Source organism: Crinia signifera, chromosome 5, assembly GCF_055691185.1.
Source record: "Crinia signifera chromosome 5, ASM5569118v1, whole genome shotgun sequence".
In the NCBI taxonomy this organism is placed as follows: Eukaryota; Metazoa; Chordata; class Amphibia; order Anura; family Myobatrachidae; genus Crinia; species Crinia signifera.
Genome location: NC_139221.1, coordinates 126,994,404 through 127,021,369, shown reverse-complemented (window position 1 = coordinate 127,021,369; position 26,966 = coordinate 126,994,404). Strand labels below are relative to the sequence as shown.

The 26,966-nt window shown below is 41.8% G+C and overlaps 1 protein-coding gene across 1 annotated transcript in view; it reads right to left on the bottom strand.

The window, feature by feature from the left end:
- Positions 1-5,287: 5,287 nt before the first annotated feature.
- Positions 5,288-26,966, bottom strand: part of SLC22A23 (solute carrier family 22 member 23) — a 167,121-nt gene continuing 145,442 nt past the window's right edge. The window contains exons 6-10 of the mRNA XM_083188011.1: positions 23,736-23,838; positions 20,822-21,054; positions 18,525-18,557; positions 18,315-18,438; positions 5,288-8,329 (exon numbers count right to left, since the gene is read on the bottom strand). Of these exons, the coding sequence (XP_083044137.1) occupies positions 7,972-8,329; positions 18,315-18,438; positions 18,525-18,557; positions 20,822-21,054; positions 23,736-23,838 (851 nt within the window). The 3' untranslated portion in view covers positions 5,288-7,971. The remainder of the gene's footprint in view (positions 8,330-18,314; positions 18,439-18,524; positions 18,558-20,821; positions 21,055-23,735; positions 23,839-26,966) is intronic.

Genomic DNA, 26,966 nt, shown 5'->3' with positions numbered 1-26,966 from the left:
AGCAAGTGTGGGCATCGGTGGTCTGCAGGGTCTATCTCTGCGCTGTACCGCTGCCGCCTGGCGGGACTTGCCTTAACCCTCCACTTGCTGCAGCCACGTCTTTTGAGGATGCTAGAGGTGTCTTTCAATACATAAAATTGTACCAGGCATAATGAAAATATAGTTTTGCTGTCTGATTTGACTTTTCATAGTTCCAGTTTAAATTGTAATATAAGAGAAATTGTAAAAAAAAAAAAAAAACAGTAGGGAGCATTCTTTGAACCACAATTTAAATGTTGGAAATAACATCTAAATTCAGTATATAACATGGATTAATATAGATTTATAACATTATGTAAACAATATTGTCCCAGGATTAAGAAGCAAGAACTCTAAAAGCACTTGTCCGGTTTGGTCTTGTATTACCAAACAATGGCCTTTGTCCTTCGAGAAATACATCTGTCAAACAAAATATTTGTAATCATCTTATAACGTAATATATACTGTGTGTGCATATATATATATATATATATATATATATATATATATATATATAGTGTTGCTGTATCCTGATGAAGGGGACATAGTCCCCGAAACGTCGCCGAATGCTGGATTAAAGAGCACCTTATTTTTTACCATCTAAGTACAAGCCTCCGAGTGCCATCTGTTTACCTTGGATACTATATATATATATATATATATATATATATGGAAAAAAATATATATTTAGAAGATATACATGAACTTGGATATTTATTTAATGCCCTTTCATTTGAATAAGACGGTTTTTCATGATTTAGTTAAAACTGGATCCCAGTGTATAATATTTGTATCATCCTGTTTTGCTCCTGCAGCAACCTGCTTCTACAAAGTGTACAATCATGTCTGTTTCTTTTCTTATCTTCAGCGAAGTAACTCGTTTTTAATTTGTTTCAATTTGTCTTGTGCCATGGTGTTTAAAAACATGCCTCTTTCCTCTAGCCCGCATCCTTCGGTCACCCTGTGCTGTATAATACAGCTAATGCTGTTTAACATATTCGGCGTCCTAGCCGGTGTCTATAGCAACCAGCCGCTACCCTGTCAGCCGCTGCTAACCATGCAGACGGCGTCTTGTTTCCAAGCAACCAGTGACAGGGCACACATGCACGGGCGCGCTCTGATGACGCGCCTGGACGTCACTGGGGGACCCGGAGGCCGCGGGAGGAGGAGTAAGTGTGTCTGAGTCTGTCTTCAGTGTCTGTCTGTAAGTATAAATTGTGTTTGTGTACTATATTTTTATCCTGACGAAAATTACCTGAGGGTGAATGAAACGTTGATCTCTGATACCAATCTTCTGTGGTTATTTCACGAAATCCGTGGGAGTGCTGCCTCAAACTTGGGTGGGTATATATATTTATATATTCCCCTTCTTGTCCTATTAAAACCACCATATTATATTCACATAACAAACACCCACCACACTTCTAAAAATTAAATTCTATACAAAAGCAAAATGTGTATATTTGCCAAACTAAGTTAAAAGTAGTTTTTAGTCAATCTCCCTGCCCCAAATGGCTTAAGACTTTCAAGCACCCAGTTTTGCACATGTACAGTATTGGTCCATCACATGTAAATTACCAGCCATTGACACTTCGCATACTCTTTCCTGTTGCACGGAACCTGGATCAGGCCCAGTGTTACATATTAGGAGACATGCAGTACGAACCTTCCTATGTTGATACCGCTAAAATAAATCTGCTCAAAGTACACACCTTGTTGGGGTAATACTTTAATCAAATAGCATTGTGTAGAAATAATATTTTGCTTTTAGTATGTAACAGAGTTTTGCTCAGCAATAGGAGAACTTCCCTAGATGGGACCGCAGCATATATACACAATCTTCCGTTGGAATCTCAGATTCATTGGGTCAAAACACCAGCTCCAATTGTCCGGAATTACCAGAGAATCCCTAATATAGTGTCAGAAGCCAGCCATAAACAAATGGGAAATCCCTATTTGTGAGAGCTAGAGTGGCCGACATTAACCACAGACTCCAGTATCATATGTACAGAACATCTCTGAGAGAGCACGAGGTACATGGGCAAAGAAAGAAACCTTCATATAAATGTACTCCATGTAAACCATATGGAAGTCTGTCTAATTGCATTGACAGCTTAGGGGGAAAACATGCAGACAAGGGAACAGTAGTAGCCTTTAGAATTAATCAAGGTACAAAAAGAAAATCATTGATAAAAAAACAAAGCTGCTGCTCTGGGAGGAATAAATCCTTTCAGCATTTCATGTGGAAGGAATGAAGACATTTGTAAGATTATTTTAGCAGGAAGCCTGGAAAATAGTCTCTGGATTCAGACGTATTTAAGTTTTCTGGAAAGATTCAGTGTTCCGCACATGGATGTAATACTGATAAGCATAATTCCGCTTAACAGGGGACGAAGTGTAGATGCACTGTGCATCCCATGCAAGTTACTGTTAGCCTATACGTTTTCTTCATTCCCTTATCTGTGGAGAAAGATAAACAAAAATGCTAATAGCAATCCTTCCATTTTTGCCAGTGCCCTTGGTTTATGATGGCCTGGGATAGTTTTCTGTTGGAGCCCAAGCCTCTAACATTTTGCCCAAGCCTGTTATGTCAAGACCCCAATGCAGCCAAATAAAAAAAGTTAATTGATTATGAGGAAAATGTGCTGCAAATTCCTTGGAGAAATAGGATTATCAGATCAAGTAATGCAAAAAAAAATGGACTCTTCTATAATCTGATGGTAAAGTGGATCCAGCAGCTGCATAGTGCCATACACATTTGCTTTCTTAAAGGTGAAGTAAGTATGGGGTTTGTCGGTACTTGTGAGTTATCTGGACGCCCGATTTTTTGATTGTATGCCTTAAGTTAAGGCATACAATCAGATACGATGCGATGCGATATCGCATCGCATCGCATGCGACCATCGGATGCGATGACCCGATTTTTCCATAGGAATCAATGTTAAAATGATTCCTATGGAAAAAGGGGTCCATTTCATACCCCTACTATCCAAGTGGGCATGGAGTTGGATATAAACCTGTGGCGAGCGTAGCGAGCCACCGAGCCCGAAGCGTGGCGAGCGAAGCGAGCCCCGCGAGGGGACGGTATTCCGTGTCCCCTCGCGGGGCTCGCTACGCTCGCCACGCTTCGGGCTCGGTGGCTCGCTACGCTCGCCACAGGTTTATATCCAACTCCATGCCCACTTGGATAGTAGGGGTATAAAAAAGGACCCCTTTTTCCCATTGAATTCCATGTTAAAATGGACTCAGTCCATTTTAACATTGATTCCTATGGAAAAATCGGGTCATCGCATCGCATCGCATCCGATGGTCGCATGCGATGCGATGCGATGTGCCCGATCCGACCCGATTTTGAAATCGGGCGTCCGGATAACTCACAAGTACCGGTTTGTCTTATCGGAACGCAAAGTTTCTGCTGATCCTGAATTGAAAGCATTTATAGAAAAAAAAAGAAAATAAATAACAAATTTGGAACAAAGCATATGGCAGCGACCAACCATAGCATTAATTAATCCGATACAATCCTCCAACACGTTATATCATGCCGTGAGATTGGGCATCTTGGAGCTCATTTTTCAAAGAGTTTTTTGTATTTAAAACTGACATATGATAAATGTTGCTCCAGCCAATTGCTCCCAACTGCCATTCTGCAAAAACTAGTTAGGAGCTGATGGGCTGGCATCTGCAGAGCTGAGTATTAGATTTTTTCCAGGAAGGAAAAACTATATAAAAAAAAAATACAAATAATAATTCTAACCACATACGACTGTCACTGATAATTTACTGTAGCTCCCTTTCAGCATGTATTGTAACATTCATTGAATATACAGTTACCATTTTTATTAAGATTCAGATTGATGTATTATCCTGTTTTCCTGTATTGCGAAGGTGTAACACAATAATCTGATGCCAGCATATGATTTCACGACAGTGGTGTAGTCCACTGCTGACATCAGCGGACATCCAACAGCAATCTTTCTCTGGATTGACACTTGATATATATTTTAAAGTAAGATTATTATTATTTTTTTTTTTAATAAAACTGAAACATAGATGAATAACAGTGACTAGAGGAGTTGTGTGCTAGAGAGGAACCAGGGGTGTTTAGAAGGTTCCTGGCTCCTCGCAGAAGGTCCTATCGCTAACTATGTACCGGAAAACTGGTCTGTGGCCATACTGATAAGTCAGTGTATGTTTTGCATATGTCAATTTCAAAGTGGTCTGTGTAATCTCCCCATCACCTTTGAGATGTTACATTACATCATACAAATGTATAGGGAATATTCAGGGGCGAATTTAGGGGTCAGGCCGCCCCTAGGCACAACATTTTTGTCGTCCCCCCCCTCCTATTTTAATGTAATCATATATGTATATACAATGTTATTTATATATTTCTGTAGCCCCAATATTTTTTTAAGCACTCTGTCTGGACTGCTCACTGTACGGAGGATCCGGAGGGAGGGAGGCACTTATTAGTACAGTGTTTTACAGCACAGTGTGTCTCACTCTCCGTCAGTCTCGCTCACACTGTGACTGACTGAGCGCAGGGAGGATCTGCGCGCCACTCAGCTCAGCTGCTGGATACACAGCAGCCAATAGACTGTGTGTGTGTAGAGTAGCCAATGGGCGGGCGCCGGCAGCAGTGAGTCTGAGACATTTCCGGACGCGCAGGGGGACCGTCGGACCCAGCCACTAAGCGGTGATATAATGTGCATGGCACAGCGGATGGGCAGTGGCGGGTGACAAGCGGCGCTGCCGCCTACACATAATTCATGTCTGCTGCGGCGGCGCTTGTCACTCGCTGCTGCCCACCCGCTGTGCCATGCTGCTATTTAACAGAATGTCAGCCTGCCTGCCACCCTTAATTGGCCTAGGCACAAATCCGGCCCTGGGAATATTGCCAGGCTTGGGTTACACCAAATCATAGGCTTTTTAGATTGCTGTACACCTGCAGACAGCTTATTGGGCTGAAACACTTTAGCACCTAAAACATTTGTCAAACACTTTTGCCTTGTATCACAACCACCCTGTTGTTATACATTAATAATATTTGTTGAAACTACTCCTAAAACTTGGTAGTTTGATGCCTTTTATTTTGATTACAGCTCTTTGTTTTACTATTGGTTGTGATATCTTCTGTGAAGCGCTTTCAGACCTCATTGTATTATATTATTGTTCCCTGTTACTGCTCTTTGTTTATCATATTTAAGATATTCTTTGAAACGGATTCATTTGAAAAATAAAACATACTGGTAGAAGTTGGACACAATTGTAATTTGAATGGTTTTATTTTTGTATACATACAGTACAAAGAATCTTTGCGCAGATACAACTAGGTGACATGCACACATTTAGCTTGTAAGACAGGTTCAGTACTTGATTTGAAAGCTTGTGCTATGGATGTGTACCACCAAACTACTCCTGAAGAGAGAGAGAATAAAATGAAACAAGTATTTACTAAAACATTGGTAGGAATAAAATAAAACCAGACCAAAAACATTGCACTCATCTCTTATACAGAAAAAACAAAAGACAATAGTGTTACAAAACCCTATGCAAGGACCAAAAAATTGCGTAGCTGGTTGAAACACAAAATTCAGAAACCCAACATTTTATCTTCTAGATTGAAATTTATAGTTTAGAAAGGGCCCACAGATTCCATAAAGAATTGAGTTTCAGTTACAGCCAAATTTCATTTACAAATCGTTTTGTTTAAAATTCTCACAAAAATACAATTTTTCTCAATCATTAGTAATAGCGTCAATTTAGAAGTGTAAAAGGAATTATAAAAAAAAAGTAATCTAGCTTAGTATAAATTAAGTATCAACCTATGGCATTAGCTTTTAGCATGTCCAACAGGGTTCGTATTAGTGGTTTGAAGAGTGTACAGTACAATGTCTACAGTTCACGAATGATTGCTTCAAGATTACTGTACAAAGAATTTTACACGTTATTACTTCTATGAGTGAAAACAAATAGATGGAATTTGTGTTAAAACACCAAGAATAAAATAGGCAACTTTCCTTTAAACACACTCACAGTACACTTCATAACATAAGGTGCGTCATATCCCCAAGGGATGTCGTGCGCTTTAGGTCATCCCGATGGTAAAGTGGTCAATACTCACAGTTCATTTAATGGCACTTCTTCCGATTAGGTGAACCCATGATTTTGGCTCTACAACATTTAGCAACATTTATTAAAATACTAACATGAATCTTCATCTGTACAAACCCCGACTTCCCTCCCTCCAATTCACAAAACTATTCTTGCCACATGTCAGTTTATGTATTTTCTTATGAATGTTTTCATTCTTGCTTATGATGTGTCTAAAAACTCCACCAATTAGCATTATTCACATTATAATTAACAGTATTCAACTAGAAAGCACTAAATGTAACAGTTTACAATTAACACACTTTGATTGGCATGTTGTGTGGCTGGATACCTTACATCTCTAGGCAAGTTATTGCAGAGCAGATTGTTGTAGGCATTAATCAGTTTGTTTTCATTATTACTAGTGCTTACAGGGTTACAAAATGGTGCAGCTGCAAATTGTTCATTTATTTAAATCTATCTTTGACAACTTGTCATTAACCATGATCGTATTCATACATTGCGCACCAAGATAGAAATTAGATTAACCTTGCAAGATCATAGGCCTACATCTGCCCAACTACAGATAGTAGCATTCAGTCTTGCACACTATATTAAAGCAAGACCCCTTCCTATATGGTTGTAGAATTTAAAGTTCTTCGAAGTAGTCTAGAATGCTTTCTAAATTCAAGCAATTTTCTGAAAATAAAAATCACTGTTTACATTTGGAAAATTGCCATCTGCTCTAAGATGTGTTTACTGTGTGTATATATATATATATATATATATATATATATATATATATAGAATAAGGTATTCAATGGGGTCTAGAATTCTTTGTCTCTACTGGTAGGACTAAAATTTACAATGGAAAGCAGGATTTCAAAGAACACAGTGTTGCATATCATTCAGCACTGTCAATTCATCTGGTCTGGTTAATTAAGAGTGTTAAGACATCTCAAAAGTTTTAGTATCCATATGTTTTCATTGTCGGAAAACAAACCCTGACTACAAATCAGTAGGCGATATTCTGTTCATACAGGAGGGAAGGGTTCAGCGGAATTTGGCACATATTTACTGCACATCTCTAAAAGCCAGCTCCCAATTGTCTTCAATGTAAGATGTGAAACCTGAGGGATAACATTTAGGTGCGCTCAGTAATGGCTGCGGGTCACATATGGCAGCTAAAAGACTTCTTTCAAGGTAGTGGTATTTAGTTTCCCAGTTGGTCTGTATTGCTCAAGTATTTTAGCAAGGAAAAAAAATTCTAGGAGTCCTTTAGCTCCATCTTCCCTTATATATTGATTTAGGCTTATATTGATAGGTGTTCTTCACACTTAATGCAAAGTCTTTACCTCTGATCGGCAGAAACCTCCCACTGAAGCTGTGACAACTTTCCACTTCATGCTGTCAAAATGTTTCTGGCTACTCTTCCCCTTACTTTTATTATTACTTACAGCTTGCTGCACTTGTATTTAAAATGTGACTTGCTCATATTTAGAATAACTTTTGAGCCATAAATGTAATGATGGAAAAAATGAGAACTAGAGGATAGATGTCGATCTTAAAAGAATGAGTAATCCTGTCATTTAGATAGGCGACCAACTTGAACAAAAGATGGTTTTACAGGTGGAAGAGGATCTGGAACAAAATGTGGCCATCAGATCATTAATGATCAGGTGAAATAATTTCCAAGTTCATTTCCTGGTGGTATTTTTTTGGTAAAAATGAAAGGGGCTTAGCAGCTGTATGGGAGGGTACCAGTATCAGATCATCCTATGGTTGGTCTCCAAGACCTGTGCAAACGGGGACACAAGTAATAAATACAAGAGATTTTCCTCCATGTGAGCAATCCAGCTATGTTGTCTTTATACCGTTGACCGTGGTGTTTTCCAATACCCCATCCCCAATTGCTACAGAGTCATGGAGACCAGAGTAGTCCTTGAGTTCTGAATTTGTTAACAAGAGGGGCTGCTCTCCCTTTTTGTGAGGTATTAGAGGCTGCCGGGTATAATGCTCTCCATCAGTGATATTTTCCGGTAGATTTTGGTTCTTACTTTCTGGCAGAAGAAGAATGCAAATAATGCAGATGAGAGTGCAGCAGGCAAAAATTATATGGTGCAAGAAGTACCCCTTCTGATTGTGAAGCTCCATGATAGGGGCAGTTAACATCCCAAATCCAGCACTAGCCAGGACCAAGCCCAAGCCACCGCCCCTAATGGAGAGAAGAAAATAAAATAAACATTTAGTTAGACATTTTTTTTTATTAGTGACAACACAAATATACAAATTAAAACAGAAAATACATATATAGTGCACCACTATATGGAATCTGAAACTTCAAAACGTCATATGGAAGCGATACAATAGTTAAAAGGAAGAAAACATCGGATTTAAATGCAAAGTAAAGGACTTTTTTTTTTCTATTCCCACTAGATTGGGAATTATATAGCTTCTGATATTTTGTAATACAAACCCCCCCCTCTCTCTCCTCCTCTGCACCATTGGGGTAGATTATATGCAATGGTTTTTGCAAGCTGTGACAGCTCGCAGTGCTGACCGCTCGCTGTCACAGTGCACACGGTCAGTATTCAACAAGAATCCTCACCATTTAACCCCCTGGCCGGCCGCATTGAATACAGCCCATTATATCTATAGCCCAGATCAGGTGTAGCCCCTTAGGGCATACTAACACTCCAGGTTTTAAGAATAGCCAAACTTGGCGACAGGTGGCTTAATTATTGCCTCAGCTATTTTGTTTTAACCAGTGGCGTAGCTACGTTTTGGGCGCCCCCACGCCGTTAGGGGGGGGGGGGGGCGCCCATACCCACCCCCCGCCGCCGCCCCGTCGAGCACCCCCCCCCCCCGCCGCCTATGCTAACCCCCTCCCCCGCAGTCTTACCTATCGCGCTGGTCCCGGCGGCTCCGTCCGTTCATCTGCTGAGGACCACCACAAAATGGCCGCCCCCGTACAGCAGACAGTTTCAGAGAACTGTTTGCTATATGGGGGCGGCCATTTTGTTGTGGTCCTCATCAGAAGAACGGAGCCGCCGGGACCAGCAAGATACGTAAGTCTGCGGGGGATTGGGGGGTAGGTAACTATAGCACCGCAGCCCCTGGCGCCCCCACATGCACAGCGCCCCCCCGCGGTGGCGGGGGCTGCGGTGCTATAGTTACGCCCCTGGTTTTAACCATCTGTGTTCAAACCTTGAAAGCACTAAAACCTGGACTGTATTAGTACCTTTAGATCATTTGTCAGTAGTAGTATTTTTGTGGGGGGAGGGGTACATTTTATTTTTGTCTTTACTGATCGATTGCATCAGGGTGCCTCATTTAGTTAAGGTTGTGCTGATAGTTGTTTTTCAGTTGCTATCAATTGCACAAGAAAATACCATCATTACTGTGATTCTTTTACAATTTGGAGAGAACAGCTGGTTAGCCAATAATTGGTAAGAACCTCTGATCCTGCGAAGAAGGCACCTTACTCCTCTGTTGTTCTAGTCCTCTGTTGAGTAATACTCAAAGACAAAGCCATCATAGTTCTAAAATAATCCAAACATGGATACCTATTCCCCAGCCCGACAATGGGGTGCAAATTTTCAGCATTGACATTAATACTTAACCAGTGACGTTTAGAAGGATGGACTGCAACACAGTCTAAAACTAGCAAAGGGTAGCAGGATAGCTGAAGCTCCTGTGTCTGTAAATGGATCTTCATAATCCTGGGAGATTGCTGAAACTCTATCATCACTAGTGGGTATCAATGCCCTGTATCACAGAGCAAAGCAATCAGCCCCTACCTTCTGTTCGCCACCAGACTTTTGTCATATTGTTTGCTATTTAGTGAACAGACCTTAAACATAGGGTCTTATTTTTAGTTAGAAGCAGTGCAAAAAAAAAAAAAAAATTGCTGCAGATGAACTGCAGGGGGGTGGGGCAAATGTAAATTATGCAGACTGACTTAGAGTGGCTCAACCAACCCCCCACCCTTCCCCAAGCCAAAAAGTCGCCTGCAGTGTCTCTAAGCTTGTAATGCATGGTTGACTACCTGACCCTCTTCTTCAGGGAGAAAATGCTCTGTTTCTGGACTTCTTTGGTAATGTATGATTGCCATCACCTGTGGGGAGCTAGGTAATTGATAGGAAAGGTGTTTCACCACAGGTGATGGCAATCATACATTACCAGGGAAGTCCAAGAACAGAGCATTGTCCAAGAAAGAGAGGGTCAGGTAGGCAACTCTGTTCTAATGGAGAGAGTAGGTAAGTATAATTCAAATGTGTGAAAATAAAGCTGGCCAGTATGTGAACAAAATACATTCATTTGAGCATCTTGTACTCTGTTAGGCGCTGAGAAACCCCTGTGATGCCATATTAATAAACAAGATTAATATGGTTATAGAAAATACTGGTGAAAATTTTACTTTTATCAAAGTATGTCAGTTTTATGGCTGCCAGCAGAGGGCAGACATTGACAAATAAAAGAAGAGACACACTGACACTTAAGGGTTTACAGTTAATGATCCAAGAGTGTGTATCAAAATGCAGTGATCTAAATCTGTCACATGCCCACTTCCAACTGATCAGTCACTTCCTTTGTGCTAGATAATTTTACAGTGTATGAAATTTCATTTCATTGCTCTGTATAGAGGAGAAATGTAAGCAGAGTAAACTGGAGTTCACTGTGTAAGAGAAAAGTACTGCCTCTATAGGGCATTAATGTGGTCATTTGCCAAAGTGAAGGATACAGTAGTTGCTATTCTAGATGTTGTGCAAGGAAAGTAGACCACCTGGGTTTCCTGCCATCTTGGATAACTAAAGGTCCATACACACTGGGCGACTACGCCCAGCGTGTATGGACAGCAGGGCCGGTGCAAGCCCTGTCAGCGCCCCAGGCAAAATATCCCCCACCCGCTCCCCTCCCACTCTGATCTGTTTCAGGAAGGGGGGGTGGTGGATGTGGCTGCCGCCGACCTGCTCCATGGCACGGGGCGGGTTGCTGGCGCGGTTTACCGCAATCCACGGGGGGACAGCTACTCCCGACACCCCCCCTCCTCCCTGCAGCACTGCAGTGGTGGCTGACAGCCCTTCTCCCCCCGGTGGCACTGGGCAGCTTCACCCGAGTCCTGAGACCCTCCCCCCCCCCCCCCCCCCTCCTCCCCGCAGCACAAACATCTTAATTCATCCACAAACCCTGGAGGGGGAGGGGGGGACGTGGGTGCAGGCAACGCTTACCTGCCCAGCTCCACGGGGGCTGCAGGCTACAGCAGCTGCTGCTTCCAGGCTGCAAAGTGCCGCCCTCCAGTGGCTGGCACCCTAGGCAAATGCCTAAAGCTGCCTAGTGGTGGCGCCGGCCCTGATGGACAGCGATGATCGCATTCATCGCTGCGGGGAAAGCCGCTCATTGCATACACACTGAGCGGCTTTCCCCCTGCCTGGCGCCGATGGAGGGGGGAGGACAGCGCAGCTCATCTGCTGGTATAACCAGCAGATGAATGGCTTTCCCGGTGATGTTGCGGGAGCACGCAGCAGCGCTCAACACTGGGGCATACACACTGGGCAGCTTTGAGCTGGAAGCCGCTCAAACAGGCTGTTATGTGTGACTTTCAGCTCAAAGTCGCCCAGTGTATATGGGCCTTAAGAGGACACTACAATAACCTATTGTGAAAAGCATAGTGTTAAAATGAGTTTGTTAAAATACACACATTTCTGCACAGTAACATAAGTAACTCAAATCAATTTAAACTAGAAGCCCTTATTTGGCTTGTGTGCACCATGTATGCAGCAGGTGTATAATGGGAAACTGGCATTTCCTATAGGCTGTCCTCAGAGCAGTCCATGGACTGACACCATTACCTTAACTATTCTCACTGTGTGTGAAGCAGAAGAAGCCTCCAATGTAAAGTACAGATGCCAAGAGCATTTTCATTTTTATCTTTTTTGTTGAATTAATTTATAGCAGTCTCTTAGACATTTAGGGGTTTTGAGTTTATGTGAGGAAGGGGTATTTCTCGGGATTTTCTGTTAAAATCCAAAGTCCGCTACACTGCTTGTACATGAGACAGAGGTGATAAGCTGGTAGCGTATTTGGGGTCCAATTCATTTGCGAAAATAGGTTTGGAACTCTAATCATCATTATAAATCGGACATTAGGGTCGGGCCTCAATCATTTTAACGATGTCTCTCACACATTTGCTTCTCATTTATTAATTTTTATTTAGTTTCCTATATAGCGCAGCAGATTCTGTTGTGCTTTACAATTGGAATCAACAGTGATCAGACAAACTGGGTAATTAGACAGACAGAGGTTGGGGGGCCCTGCTCACAAGCTTACAATCTATAGGGAAATAGGAAGGATACACAAGCATAGGCACTATATACACTATAGCAGTTCTAATGGGATGTTATTAGAATGAAAGCTTATGAAGGATATGTGGGCGGTTCAGGAATATGATGCGCTTGCCTGAAAAGGTGAGTTTTCAGGGAATGCTTGAAAATTTGGAGGCTGGTGGAAAGTTTTATGGTTTATGGGAGGGCATGCCATACCTGCTGGATAGAGTTAAGCTGGGTACACACCAATACACCTGTCAGGCCGCTCTCCTGGTATCAGGTGAATAGCAGATAATGGTATTGGTGTGTATGTAGTACCAATGAAAGAACGTTCGCTAATAAATGGCTTATACCGCTCTTGCAACAAGCTGGTATCAGATGGTCACATGTTATGTGCTGCTGCACGGTCAACCTCCCAATGCCCATAGAGGAACCTCTTACCTTACTGCTGCCCTTACATCACAGGGGTCACAGATAGGTACAGATTGCTTGACTGATAGGGAGCACTTAACCTGATCAGCCATGAATCAAATATGTGCACCCAGCCTAATTCTTTGTCCCATACAATAAAAAGATGCAGGTGAGGATCCTCGGGTGCCGGATGACCTCCGGGTGCCGGGTGACTGTCAGGATTCGACCAAAGTTAAAACCCCAACAGCCAGGATCCTGACTGCCAGCTATTCTCTCTCATGGGGGTCCACGATTCCCACAGAGGGAGAACAGAATAAGTGGCGAGGCACCAACCCCAAGGGGCGTCGTTGCACTCGCCCCGGCAGTCGGGATTTCGACGCCAGACTAATGACTGCCAGAATTCCCACAGTCTGAGCGCTATACCCTACCCGGACCCCTTTTCATTTAGGTCTGTCATAGAGGGTGCCTCAAAAGATGTACTCTAACTGCCATAGCCTATTTGTTGTTTACACAGACCTGTTTTCTTACAGTGATTAACTGGAGACTGTGGTTGTTGCCTACTGTTATTTGTGGGCAATACTCATGAGAATACGGTCATATATATTAGTTATATCCCAGCTTGCACTGTTTATAGGTGGTGGGAACATTTCATGGACTTGTTTAAACTATTGGAAAAGGAAGAGACAACTCACTACTCATCTTTGTTTCTGCAATGAATGGGTTAAAAGAAAATGGCAAAACACAAGGGAACCACTTATTAACTCCAAGCAGAAATATATCCCCATAGTGGGAATATTTACCAGACAAAAGGAATCATTCAGGGGGTTTCAGAATGAGGATCTCATTGTGTGATGCAACAATCTTATGTGATATCATTAAGAAAACATCTACCTCATATTGCAAATGGAAATAGTAGTTAATACAGATGCTCATTGCCAGGTTCAAATGTATTCTTTAATTTTAAGATGTCATTGTGCTGGCTGCATGGTGCACGGTGTTCTCTCACTGTTATCATTGTCATGTCCTCTGTGGTGAGCTGTGTGTACCTGGATACATGTATCTGGGCTGCCTATACCTCTAATAAAAAAAATAAACAGCTACTGCAGTACCACTATTGTCAATTTGTATGGCACTGTAGAGCCCTATCATTCTTCTCTTACAAACTTGCTTCACTAAAATCATCACAGCTTGGCTCCCATTGTCATAGATTTAGGTTTCATACAAAAATCTTTCTTGACAAATGCTCTCTAAAATTGTTAAAACTACATTAAAATCCATCTACTGTAGCAGTTCTCAAGATTAGTCCAATTGAACACACAGATGCCTACAGGGGACTTTATTTTATATCAAATCTTTAATTATCACCAAGAAGTTATTGGGATATCACTATTGTGCGCATTCACAATCCATTCGATTATCGCATGTATCGGCCATAATAGTTTCAGAAATAGCAAAATTATGGGTACTTGTGTAGTTTCACGGCAGCTGCTACGTAGTTAGCTTAGCGTCCCTTTCAGAATCGGAGTTGTGTTCCCGCGACCAGCGTAGTCAGTCAGAATTGGCGTAGTGTTCCCATGACTAGCATCGTAGTTAGTCAGAAATAGCGTCCCTGTCAAAAACAGCGTCTTGTTCTAGCATCGTAGTTAGTCAGAAGTAGCGTTGTCGACATTACGGTCTCAGATGTATGATATGGCAGATGTGAATGTGTTCCTGACACACCCCCACCATCCACGCCAACCCGAAGCGTGGCGAGCACAGCGAGCGGACGCGTCCCGCGTCCTCCCGACCTTTTCATACCCCCAGTATCCACGTCGGAGTGGATGCGAGCCACCGAGCCCCGCAAGGGGACGCGGAATACATGTTAAGTAATCCGCCTGCGCTCTCCACGCTTCAGGCTCGGTGACTCGCTGCGCTCGCCCCACTTTATAAAATCAACTCCACGCTGATAACGTAGCTTCAAATTAACTACAGAAGTAAGGCAGCCGTTGGACTACGCTGATAACGTAGCTTAAAACGAACTAGAGAAGTAAGGCAGCCGTTGGCGTACAGTTGCCGGGATTCAAACTTAGCGTAGAGCTGCCGCTGTGAAACTACACAAGTACCAAATTATGTAACTACAATCCCCTCGCAATTTGATGGACAAGAAGTCAGCATTTGTGGGAGATATTCCGATGTTTTCTGGGAGTGTCAGAAAACAATGCAGGCATGCCCAGGCATTATAAGGGAGGTTATGTGACGTCAGTGCTAGCCTAGATCAGCTGGTCTCTGTTCTGATGTGGAAAAGTCAGACTATAATTTGGACAGTGGAAAACTCAGGAGAGCGGATTACAGAAATTTTGCAATATACTCGCTGATTTACACATGGAGAGTTTTCACTCTGTCTGGGAGGCGGCTACCAACTCGCAGTTCTCTGCAAATTTGCAGATGAGTGATCAGGTCAGAATCAAGCTGGTAATTTCAACAGCATAATCATTGATCCTTACATACATAATGTTGTAAATTACAACTTACTTTGTTTCTGCATGATGGGCAAAATTGAAGCATGCAGTGTTATTAAGTTCCTTCATTTGAAGGGTAACAGGGCTCTTCAAATCCATGTTACAATGAAGGCCGTTTATAGTGATGGAAGTCCATCATATGACACCGATGTGACAGAGGTGGAAAAGGAACTTTCAAACTTGATACATGTCCCTTTTAGATGAGCATCAATCTGGAAGACCCTCCATCATGGATGATCTTGACACAGTAAAGAAAGTGGAGGCTCTTATCCTCGAAGACGACTAAGCATTGAACCCATCATGGAAAAGTTGGTCTTAAGATGCATATACCTAGTGCGATATTGGCTTATGATTTTGACTGTATAATCAAAATTGTAAGAAAAGTTAACAAAAATCACACAGTGTTTGTACTTCTTGCGATACCGCTTGTGTGGCCCGTGAGGTTGGTACAGTATCACAAGTAAAAATAGACTGTGCAGGCAAGGCAATTTTGACTATGTCACATACTGTACAGTGTGTATTGGGCCATAGCTCAAATCGCACAGAGTCAAAATCGCAAGTGCATATAGTCCATATCGGCTCCATGCACTTCAAGCGAAAATGGCATAGTCAAAATCGTCCATAACCAATATCTCACTGTGTGTGTCCACCTTTAAATGTTGAAATGTGTGGAACATTATGCATGAGCAAATGCACACATCTAAAGTGTCATTAGGATGGGTTCCCTACTTGCTGACTCCATTTCAAAAGCAAACTCGATGCAAACTTTGACAGCAGATGTTGATTGTTGTGAGCAGGATGGTGAGAATTTCTTTGCACATCTTATGACTATAGATGAATGCTAAGTCTACCTGTTTGATCTGAACACCAAAGAAAATAGCAAGGAGTGCAAACACTCCTCTCAAAAATGCTGGGATGCACAAATCGTCAGGGAAGGTCATGCGGCCCATTTATGGGGGATTCTTGTGGTGTAAGCCTAACATTACCTTCCAAAGGGTCAGACCAGTACCAGCGCTTCATACTGTGCCCTTTTACAGAAATTTATAGATGCTTGAGGGAGGGGGAGAGGGAGTCGGCGAGGTTGCAGCGGAGGCGGCGGACGGCGAAAAGAAGCCCATAGGCTTCTGTGGGGTATCGCCACCCAAAGGTGGCGATACCCTGCCCGGCGGTAATGGTGCGGCCAGGTTTTAGTACATATGAAAATGCGGTAAAACTGGGGTTTTACCGCATTTTCAGCTTAATACTTCCCGCCCTAAATATGGTGAGTCTGAGCGTATCCATGTTGAATGTTTGCTTGGTTGAGAAGCATTAAGTTCCCTGTCAGTGTTGCAGACTGTGTTGTTGCCGCTGATCTGCACGGCTATGACTCAGTAGAAGGGTGCACACTCAGACAACCTCTCACATAGTTTCACAATCTGTATCACGCTAACCTTTCTAATCCCTCTCCTTCTGCAGGGACTGTGGAGGAAACAGCAAATGTGCACGATTGACGTACCAGCTGTGCACAACAGTTTAATCTGATAAGTAAAATGAGGCCAATTAGCTGCTGCTGCTAAAAAGCACAAACAAAACAGTCATCAGAATAGCAAGCTTCATGGTAACAGCACAGTGTGAGGTATCTGTATCAAATGTTGTTACAACTGTAATTTAGGCATTCAATGAAATTGGTAAAATCTAGAGAGCGGTATCTATTGTAATTGTGCTTTCTATTTGTAATAAAATACCTATAAACTGTAAGTAAAGAAGGAGGAGGAGATAAAATAAATAAATAAATATATATCCTATATTGAGCCTTTTAAGTGCACCATTCGGTTATACAGCATTAGCTCATGTTGATATCCACATTTTATCAATCCTTCTGCTATTCCATCGGCTATAACCTAGGTTCTGATTCTGTCATACATGTACCTGAAGAGGTACCGCCAAAAGATTCTGTTGGTTACTTCAATCTGTTAAAACATGCGCCATCACTAACATGCACAGACTAGAAGGAAATGGTGTATCCTGAATATCTACCCTTATACGTTTGATGCTACATATCGGCCTGATTCACACCTGTTAGCAAGGCTGCAATGTTTCCATGCTGCACTGCAGGTGGGGCAAATGTAACATGTGCAGAGAGTTAGATTTGGGTGAGGTGGGTACAAACTGAAATCTAAATTGAAGTGTAAAGGCCCATACACACCAAATTAATGAATCCCCTCCAAAGCCGATATGGGTGGCAGCGGGGTGCATACACACTTGCCAATGCTGTCAAGGAAGGTCTTGGCTTGATGAGAAGGTTAACCCGCATTGTGCATCCCAGGCCATCCCCAGTCTGCAACTAGGTTTATTCCTGGGTCCATCAGCAGTAGTGTGAAAGGCAGACCCAGGTCATGCTTAAAAGGCTGCCAATTGGCAGGCTTAGGAGCGCCTGGAGACATTGTACTCTAAAATGTCCTTTGTGAATGACGATGACCCAGACCATCTAGCGGTGTCAATGGGGTAAGTAGACTTGATGCCCTGGTTCAGACCGGTGTAAAAGGGGTATTAGAAGCTGACCGGTTGGGTTTAATGTATGCTACATCTGATGCAGCATAATAATTCATTTGAAGAGGAGGTGCAATAATTTGTAGTACCCAAGGATGGCTATTGCTTTATTTATTTCCAGTTATTTATATAGCGCACATATACCCTGCAGCGCTTTACAGAGAATATTTGAACATTCACATCAGTCCCTGCCCCCAATGGAGCTTACAATCTATATTCCTTATTGCATGTATACACACACACACGCATTCTAGGGTTCATTTTTGGCCATGGTGGAAATCAAACCCATGACACCATCCGTGCTGCCCATCATATCATAAGTGACCGATAAATACATATGGGAGAATTATCAGAATAAACATCACAGCTGTTGGGTGAGAGGGGGAATATTATGAGACACTTATTTCTGAACAATAAAGAAACATTTGGCATTTACCTGATTACGGTGGGGGTGATTTCAGCACAGAAAAACACACTTAAACTTCCAACCGCATGAGAGGAGAACATTCCGATGATTGAGAAGATGATGGAGAATTTATTTTTCACAGTTTCGCTCATTCCTACAAATAATGCAACATGCTCAGAAATATAGTTGCCATTATTTGAAAAGAAAATGATTCTATAATCTGTTATGCTAATGTCATACCTGTATCAGGACGCTCAGTGTATTTTCCAATCACTTCAAGGAAGAAAATGTTTTGAGAAAAAGGGGAAAAAATAAAATTATAATTTGATCAGATTTCTCAGCCACCATTAATAGCTTTAGCTGTCTTGCACAACTTTAATTACATACAGTTTAAATGTCTTTGACATAAGTAACTCTCTTAATTAATTTTTAAGTCAGTCAAAGAGAGAATTTAATGAGATAACCCACATACAGACTACATGAAATATCAAACTGTACATAGTTGTGAGTTATTGTTACTCAGCAGCGTTACATTAAAGAAATGAGCCGCTGTTTAAATGTAAAACCAAAACCATCATTCCACCAGTAAGATCAGGCAACACATCTCTTCTCCCAAGTAGCAAAACAGTAGCATCTGCTGTCCAAGACCCACATCTACTAACTCCAGGATGCAGATTATCCTACGGCAGGTCAATTTTACATTTCACAGCTTTGGACATCTAAGGTTCTCCTCTATCATGAGAACCCAATCATAGTTCTCAATACAGGAGAGACAGTGGTGCCCAAAGTGTTGAAATTCGTATGACTACTGTGGCTGGAAAACTGAAAATGAATGCCTAATAATACAGGTAGATGTAGTTATTTAACTACGGAAAATGTCCAGAAGTATTAAGGGGACACTGGAAGGCAGGTTCCATGATGTCAGCAAGTTTTACTTGTCGGCAGTACACCTGTAATTATGATGCATTACTATTATGTATTGAGTTGTACCACCTGCACATGTAAAATGTGCACATTAGCACTGAGGACGTCTTGGTCAGAGGCAGAACTATATTTTGTGTAGAAGGTGCATTGAACCGGAGCACCTGAGGACTCAGTGGCCCACTGCTGTATTTGTTACCCACTGTTTTTACCCATACTCTGCCTCCCCTACCTCTCCTTGTCACCCTTTTCATCTCCTTTTCACCCACTGCCATGTTGCATATTGTAAACCTGGGTTGGGATGGAGGATGGGGGGCTCAAATTATATTTTTGCACCTGAACTCACGAGTTCTGCCACTGGTTTTGGCCTCTGCCTACCAAGATCCACGTGTATCCCACGAAAAATATTTGAACAAATATAATAATTTGAGAAATCTTAGCACACTGAGATAAGACAAACTCATTCAGTTTCATACTGTGATTTAATGCCAAGTTACAAGTGTAAAAGTATATATTGCTGCACAGGTTTCCCAAATACACTCACAAGCGCAGCGGCAGACTGGCCATAGACTTACCTGGGAATGGTGTCAAACCTGTGGCCCCTCCATCTGTTGTGGAACTAGACATCCCAGCATGCCCTGCCAAAGATTTTATATAATGGATTGCTAAACCTGTGGCAGGGCATGCTGGGATATTTATTTCCCAAACAGCTGGAGGGCAATGAGCTTGACACCACTGCTTACACCTGGGAGGCCACCTCTCAGCCAGTGACTTTTTCTTTTTTTTTTTTTAAGATGTGGCCCTGCCCAGAGTAGTGGCCTGGTCCCCAAACGTCTCCCACAAAAACAACCGTTGACGGTTTACAGAGCAGAGTACTGAAAACTGCAACTACTCATCAAGTCTGGCGCCCATATTTATCCATTGTGATATATGTTACAGGTACAATAGTGGGTGCTATCTGGGGGTGTGTGAGGTATTTTCTGGGCTCCACTCTGGGAGGGGATAGTTGTGATAGTCAGGTGATTATGATAATTAGTTATTTGTCTACTTAATGAAGATTTGGGGGTCTGTGTTTAGTCTCAGTGGGGTAAGATGGGGAATTATGTAAAATTTGCAGGTTTGTGGTTTGTCACAGCATCTTAACAGGTCTGGGGGCCACTAGACTGCCGAGCATTTTGAAACCAATGGCTTCAACACAGGTGTAGTGATGGGTTAATCCTGCCTATTATGGTGTTGATCCTGCCTACATTTCACTTTACCGCCCATGTGAGGCCACTTATAGAAATTCTTCCAGGGCCACTTTTAGTTCCCAATCCGCCCATATCTACTGTGTAGGTTTATAGTATCTCCCCAGCAACAGGGAAATAAAGAGTGGTCATTCAGAAAGGACCATAGAGTGAGCGGTCTAGTGTCCGTAATACAGCTGTTGTCTGGTGTGTTGGGGCATCCTTGGTATAAGAACAGAAGGGATACTGTAATCTTACCAATGGTAAATCCTATGACTTTGTATCAGACACATTCTAGCCAGAACAACTGAGCACATTCCAAATATGAGCAGGAATGAAATAAAATGTATAACCTACAGACACAAGAGAAACTGAACATATGTTACTTACAGTTCAGAAGTCCGAGTTGAAGAAGAGATGCCAGGGCAGTTAAGATCATAAATAGTAGCAATCCTCCTCTTCTCCCCAAAAAGCCCACAGCGGGACACATAGCTAGACATGATGCCAATGTAATGCCTGCCATTGCAAAGTAGTTGGCATAGAAGTTGTGCATGATGTTCATGTTGACTTCAGGGTCCATCAGACTTTTGGCAAAACAGTGGTGTATTCCGTAGCCAGTCAGCCTGTACAAAACACATTCAGAGAGCTTGGCATACATTTATGATTACCACGTTTGTTTCTTTAGAAGCAGTTCCTTATGCATTATGTAGGCAACATGTATAATAGCATCTGTTCTCCTGGAACTGACACACTTATGCCTTTGTTGTAAACAGATTCAACGTTGTCAAATATAAAAACCAGTATTTAGCTGAATGATACAATTATGGTTATGCTGGTTTTTTAGGCAGAGAACATGATGCCTGCTTCCCACTAATGATTTTACAAAGGTGTGTTTAGTCAACAAATGAACACACATCTGACAGTATTCAGTTCATCAAAGCCACTTTATAAATAGAAGCGGCTCCTTAGAAATAGCCCATTTCGGCTTACATAATTATGCAAATAAAATCTGAAGCAGTGCTTATTCATTGTCTGTATGGCATCAACGGACCATGCAGCACCAATTAAACAAACAGCAAAATTCTTTAATAAGATACATTGACCTTTTGCTAAAAACAACAGGTTATAGATTTGTATAGATTTTGTTTAATGTATGCTCTTGTTTTGACCCTTGTTTATCTCGTAAAATCCTATTGCTAAAACAGGTATTAAATGTTGAAAGATCAGATATTTTGAGGTTAGTAAAATATGCATGAAGGAAAATATATCTATACATCTATCCAGCGTTGAAGTGGAAATGTAGAAGTGATGTTATGGAAAATCTAGAGTGAATAGAATTTCTTAGTATTACAACTGAAACAATAGGACGGTTTTCGGTAATGTTTGGGGCTTTGATTAATAGACAAAAGTTTTGTCACAGGGCAAAGGTCATTCCACAGAGTGGAGAACAATAGAACAGGGATTGTAGTGTTTGTTCAGAGGTGTCCTCATATCTAGCCTCAATACACCATGCAGCACAATATGCCAGGTGCGACTGAGCAACGAAATTCCGTGCAACTATGCTAGAACCTGGGGATTTTTAATCTGATATGCAACACTTGTATATAGCATGATGGAACTTTCCATGGCTGCTGTATCATAGCACTTTGTATACCGATTCAGGGACTCCGGCACACACAGATATGCAAGTGGTGATTCTCAAATTAATCAGGAGAGTCTTCCAGTGCATCCTAATAGCATTGTGTTTTGTCAAAAAAAGACACCAGACACTAGCAGGGTCTCACGGGACCTGGCGTGCTGACAGGAGGAGTTTGGTGTGACTGCAGCAATTATGTATGAGGACACATCTGTATGAGAAGAAAGCAATCAATGGTATCAAATGCAGGAGAGCGCTCTACAGCGCCGTAGGACCATTTGAAGTGAGTAGTGTCTCTTAGATAAAGCCATGATTAAATCACTGACTAGCAGGGTCAGCACAGTCTATGCAGAGTGTTTGGACCAATATGAGTTGCTTAAGACATGAAAGTACCAGTGTAGGCAAGCCTCATATGAAGTTTGCATGGGCAGCTCAGAGGTGATAGAGTAATCTTAGGGGGGGGGGGGATCTGGATAAAAAAAATGTTCCCCCAGAATAAAAGTGCTTAAATGATGGTTGAATGATACTATGGAGAGAAAAACACAACACTCTGAAGTATAGTACTCTATGGTGGAAACTTACTAAGCTGTGGCCGAGCGCCAATACAAATGGTTACAAACTGGATTGGATGGGGTCAGATGTGTTTTCAGCAAGTTTACCTAGCTGCCGAGATCTCAGGATTCGTATGTTCCGATGGTGAAGTCATTCATATTTGACTGCAGAGTGTACCGGACTCTATGGCCAAATACGGGCAAGTTCTATCGGTACTTGTTTCCTAGAACGGCGCCCACGATTTTCATCTTAGGCATCGCAAGGAAAAAAATAGCGTCGGTCGCATCGCATGCGGCCAAAAAATCGAATGCTATACGCGTCCCCTCGCGGGCATCCGCTCGCCACGCTTCGGGCTCGCTGTGCTCGCCGCACTTTCTATACTCAGCTCCACGCCGACGTGGATAGTGGGGGTATGAAAAGGTCGGCGGATGCGTACCGCCGCCTCTCGCCACACTTCGGGTTGACGTTGATCGTGGGGTGGCGTTAACAATTGGGGGGGCCATTTCACACTTCAGGGTGGCTATTTGGGGTCTGTGGGCCATTTAACATTGTTCCCTATGTGAAATCGGGTCAATTGGGCCATTTAACATTGTTCCCTATGTAAAATTGGTAATCGCGTCGGTCGCATCGCATGCGATTTTTTGGCCGCATGCGATACGACTGACGCGATTTACATTTTACCATGCATTTCTATGTAAAATCGCATCGGTCGCATCGCATGCGATGCCCGCGATGGGCGCCGTTCTAGGAAACAAGTACCATTCTATCTATGGTCTATTTATTCATAGTGTTGAATTTGGCCAAGCTTGCCGTTCGTAAAAGTGTCAACTCATCCTAATTCGGCTGTTCGTAATTTGTCAAACTGCGGGTCCCGCCAGTGAATGGGTACTTGCATATTTTCCATTATGGGTCTATTTTGTGCCAACCCAGAATAGTGTAAGTGAAATGTCCCAAGTCCACTAAACCACTTTCTGCATCCCCTTCTGACTGATTGAGGCATGTGCCATATGAAACTTATATGGTAGGTACTGCAATAACCCTGACGGGAATAAAGACCTCTAAATATTTCAAAAACACCAGAATTTCTATAAACATTTCAGCTTTCCAGAGACTTACGAGTTCACACAGAGGACAAGAATATTCTTCCACAGGTTCCGTGTCCCGACAACCTTTACAATGCAAACTCTCTTTGGCCTTCTCATGAGTTCTCGCTCTAATTCTGCAATACAATAATACAAGTATATAAATAGCAGTATGTACAATATACATATATGTCAATGCACTGTATACAACAGTGGATATATATATCTAATAGTGATAATTAATTTCTGAGTAGTACAGGTCGAGTATCCCGTATCCGAATATCCGTTATCCGAATTATTCCGAAATACGGACATTCCAGAAAGTGAAAAAAAATTTTTTTTTTGCTAAAAACTCACTGGGGACATATGTAACAGCATCACTGGGGACATGATATGTAACTGGCACTATATATGTGCAAGACAATGATTGCTTGGCATTCAAATTCAGTGCTGAGATAGTACACACATTTTGTTTCACGTTTTGAAACCTTGTTTTTTGAACAATTAAAATATGTTTGTGTGTATTTTATGTGGTAATAAAATATATTTGTGTGTATATTATGTGTTTATACAGCATAAATGCAAGATACTTCAAAATACATCATTGAAATATTAAAATATTCCGAAATACGGAATAATCCGTTATCCAAAATTCTCCTGGTCCCGAGCATTTTGGATACGGGATACTCAACCTGTAGTAGTAGTAACTACAATAGATGTACTTTGAAAAAAGGGTGTAAAGAGGCCTGCATTGTTATACAACAGCAGCCATACATTGTTCTACTTAATAGTCTCTTCTCAAGCTTTCGCTTACACTAGTATATGAATCCTCTATTAAATATAATCCTTGGAAAATGTATCTAAACTATATACTGAATTGACAGTGATAGAATAAATATTTTTTTTATTTAAATAGTATAAGATAATACAACATTCATGCAATATAGAAAATCTCAATCAAAAGAATATAGCACAAATTAAATAGTAATATAAATAGTAAGGAGGAAAGGAAAAATTAAATGCTCGAAACAGAATCAATACGTGGTCAAAAAGAAAAAAAATGAATAGATAAATTGCGTATTCAGAACACAATCATAAAGGACAGACATAAAAAGTTATAGAAAACCTCCACTCTTAAGATATGCAAACAAAGGCAAACTAAAAACTAAAACCTAGGGCCAGATTCTCTAAGCTTCAAAAGTAATAAAATGGAGAGTGATAAACAGCCAGCCAATCAGCTCCAACCTGCCATGTCACAGACTGTGGTTGAAAAATGTCAGACAGGAGCTGATTGGCTGGCTGTTTATCACTCTCCATGTTATCACTTTTGAAGCTTAGAGAATCTGGCCCATAGTCCTTAATAAAGGGAAGGTAGCTTAAGCAGTAAGTACTGCACTGGCAGTTGTCCTGGAGGTAGATCTATAATTTCCTGCATGTTCAACCAGCGAGGAGGGGGACCCTTAACTATATGTAAGAGTGCAATATTGAATGTACACACTAGATTTTTTTAAAAGGATTTGCCCAGAAGGGCCCTTTTTGAGCATGTAATGTGAAGAGGGGTTTAAATTACCAGGTTTCAATAAGAAATATGTTTATGGCATGTGATATTTCTAGCTTTGGTAAATGCTCCATATATTATCATGTAATCAGTATATAAAACACCATACATGGCAAGAGCAAGGTGAAGATATCACCCGCTCATTGTGTCCTTGACTATGAATGCTACTGTCTGTCCACCCAATCTCAGCCCCCCCTATAATTCAGGTACAGATTTAGGGGAATATTTAATCCCGGGTCATGACTGTTGTTATGTTCCAACAGCCACAGCCTGCTTGACTGATAATCAGCAGGTGGGATTCAATGTCCCACCTGCCGAGCACCAAAAAGGGGGTGTGGCTGCGAGAAACGACTGTGGATCGTTGAGATCGGCCGTGAGCTTGTCAATCCACGGTCGTTCTCAGACTGCTTTTAAACTCGGGCTCGTTTTGCCGAGATGCCTCTTTGATGCTGTTGGGAAAGATGGGGGAAATAGCGGATAAAAGTGTGAAATAAAAATATATAAATTCAGATCAGGAAAGGTGTGACAGCCTAGCAATTTTATTAAGTGACATGGGAGAGGGGGTATATTTATTTGCATCATTGTTGTATTGGGGCCCTAAATTGGAATTTGCAATGATTTTAATAGCAAACCTGTTTTCACCTTACCAGAATGAGGGGTTCAGAGAGTGCATGGTTGGTGGGAATGGGGTAGCTCCTATTTTTCCACTGTGCTGGGCTACAGCCAAGGATGCTGTTGAGCAGCAGCCGTAGTCTACTTGGCCTACATATTGTGTGTGTGGTGGAGGAAAAAGATCATACTGACCACGCCCATCCCCCATTAGGTCTGTCATGGCTGAGGTGCCTCCCATCGCAGCTTGCAATGCCATGCAGAATTTAGGGGGCATGGCCACACATTCACAAGTAGGTCACACCCCCTTACAATTCCTGAACCCGCACTCTATGGCCCTGCCAGAGCAGTGTTGATAGGATGTCTCTGACTGGTTAATTAGGCTTATAATAGAGCTTTTGCAGTCAGGAGTCTTAACTCCATTTTAATCTCAAATGTTTAAAAGTTACATATTTTCATGCACAATTTTATCATTAATCAATAATGAGTACATCCCCCATTTGTCCCATTCTCTGAATAATAGTAAACGCCATTGAACAAATGAGTTGCAATTTGCGAATAACTGGTTGTGTACTCCTAAATCTCTGCCTTTGTAAAGTTATATGAAAGTGCCATGTACTAGTAATTCAGGTGCTTTCTATGCATGTGGACTGCATCCCCTGTATAACAGAACCATGATGTCCTGTAATAGTGTCCCCTATGACATCACCTACAGTAGTGCCATGCAAAGTTCCTTTTGAAGCTGTACACTTATGTCATGATTCTTGTCACAGAATAAACACAGCATAAATGGATTTGATATGAAGTATTTATAATGCATGCCCTAATAATCATGTGGCATTTATAATATATAAACCTGCAAAAGGCAGTGATAGCTTAGGGGTGACTATTTCAGGAGTACATAAAAATGCTAAAAAATTCAAGAAGAAGCTGAAGGGCTTATTATCCCTATATCAGATCTCGTTACATAACACTCTACAGGAGGTGTGGTTTGTATGGTTCTGCGCTAACCTCTTTACAGCAGCTCTTGTAATGGATTGGTAATAATAGAAGGATAGAGAGCGATATTACAGGTACCATTCATTACTATATATCACC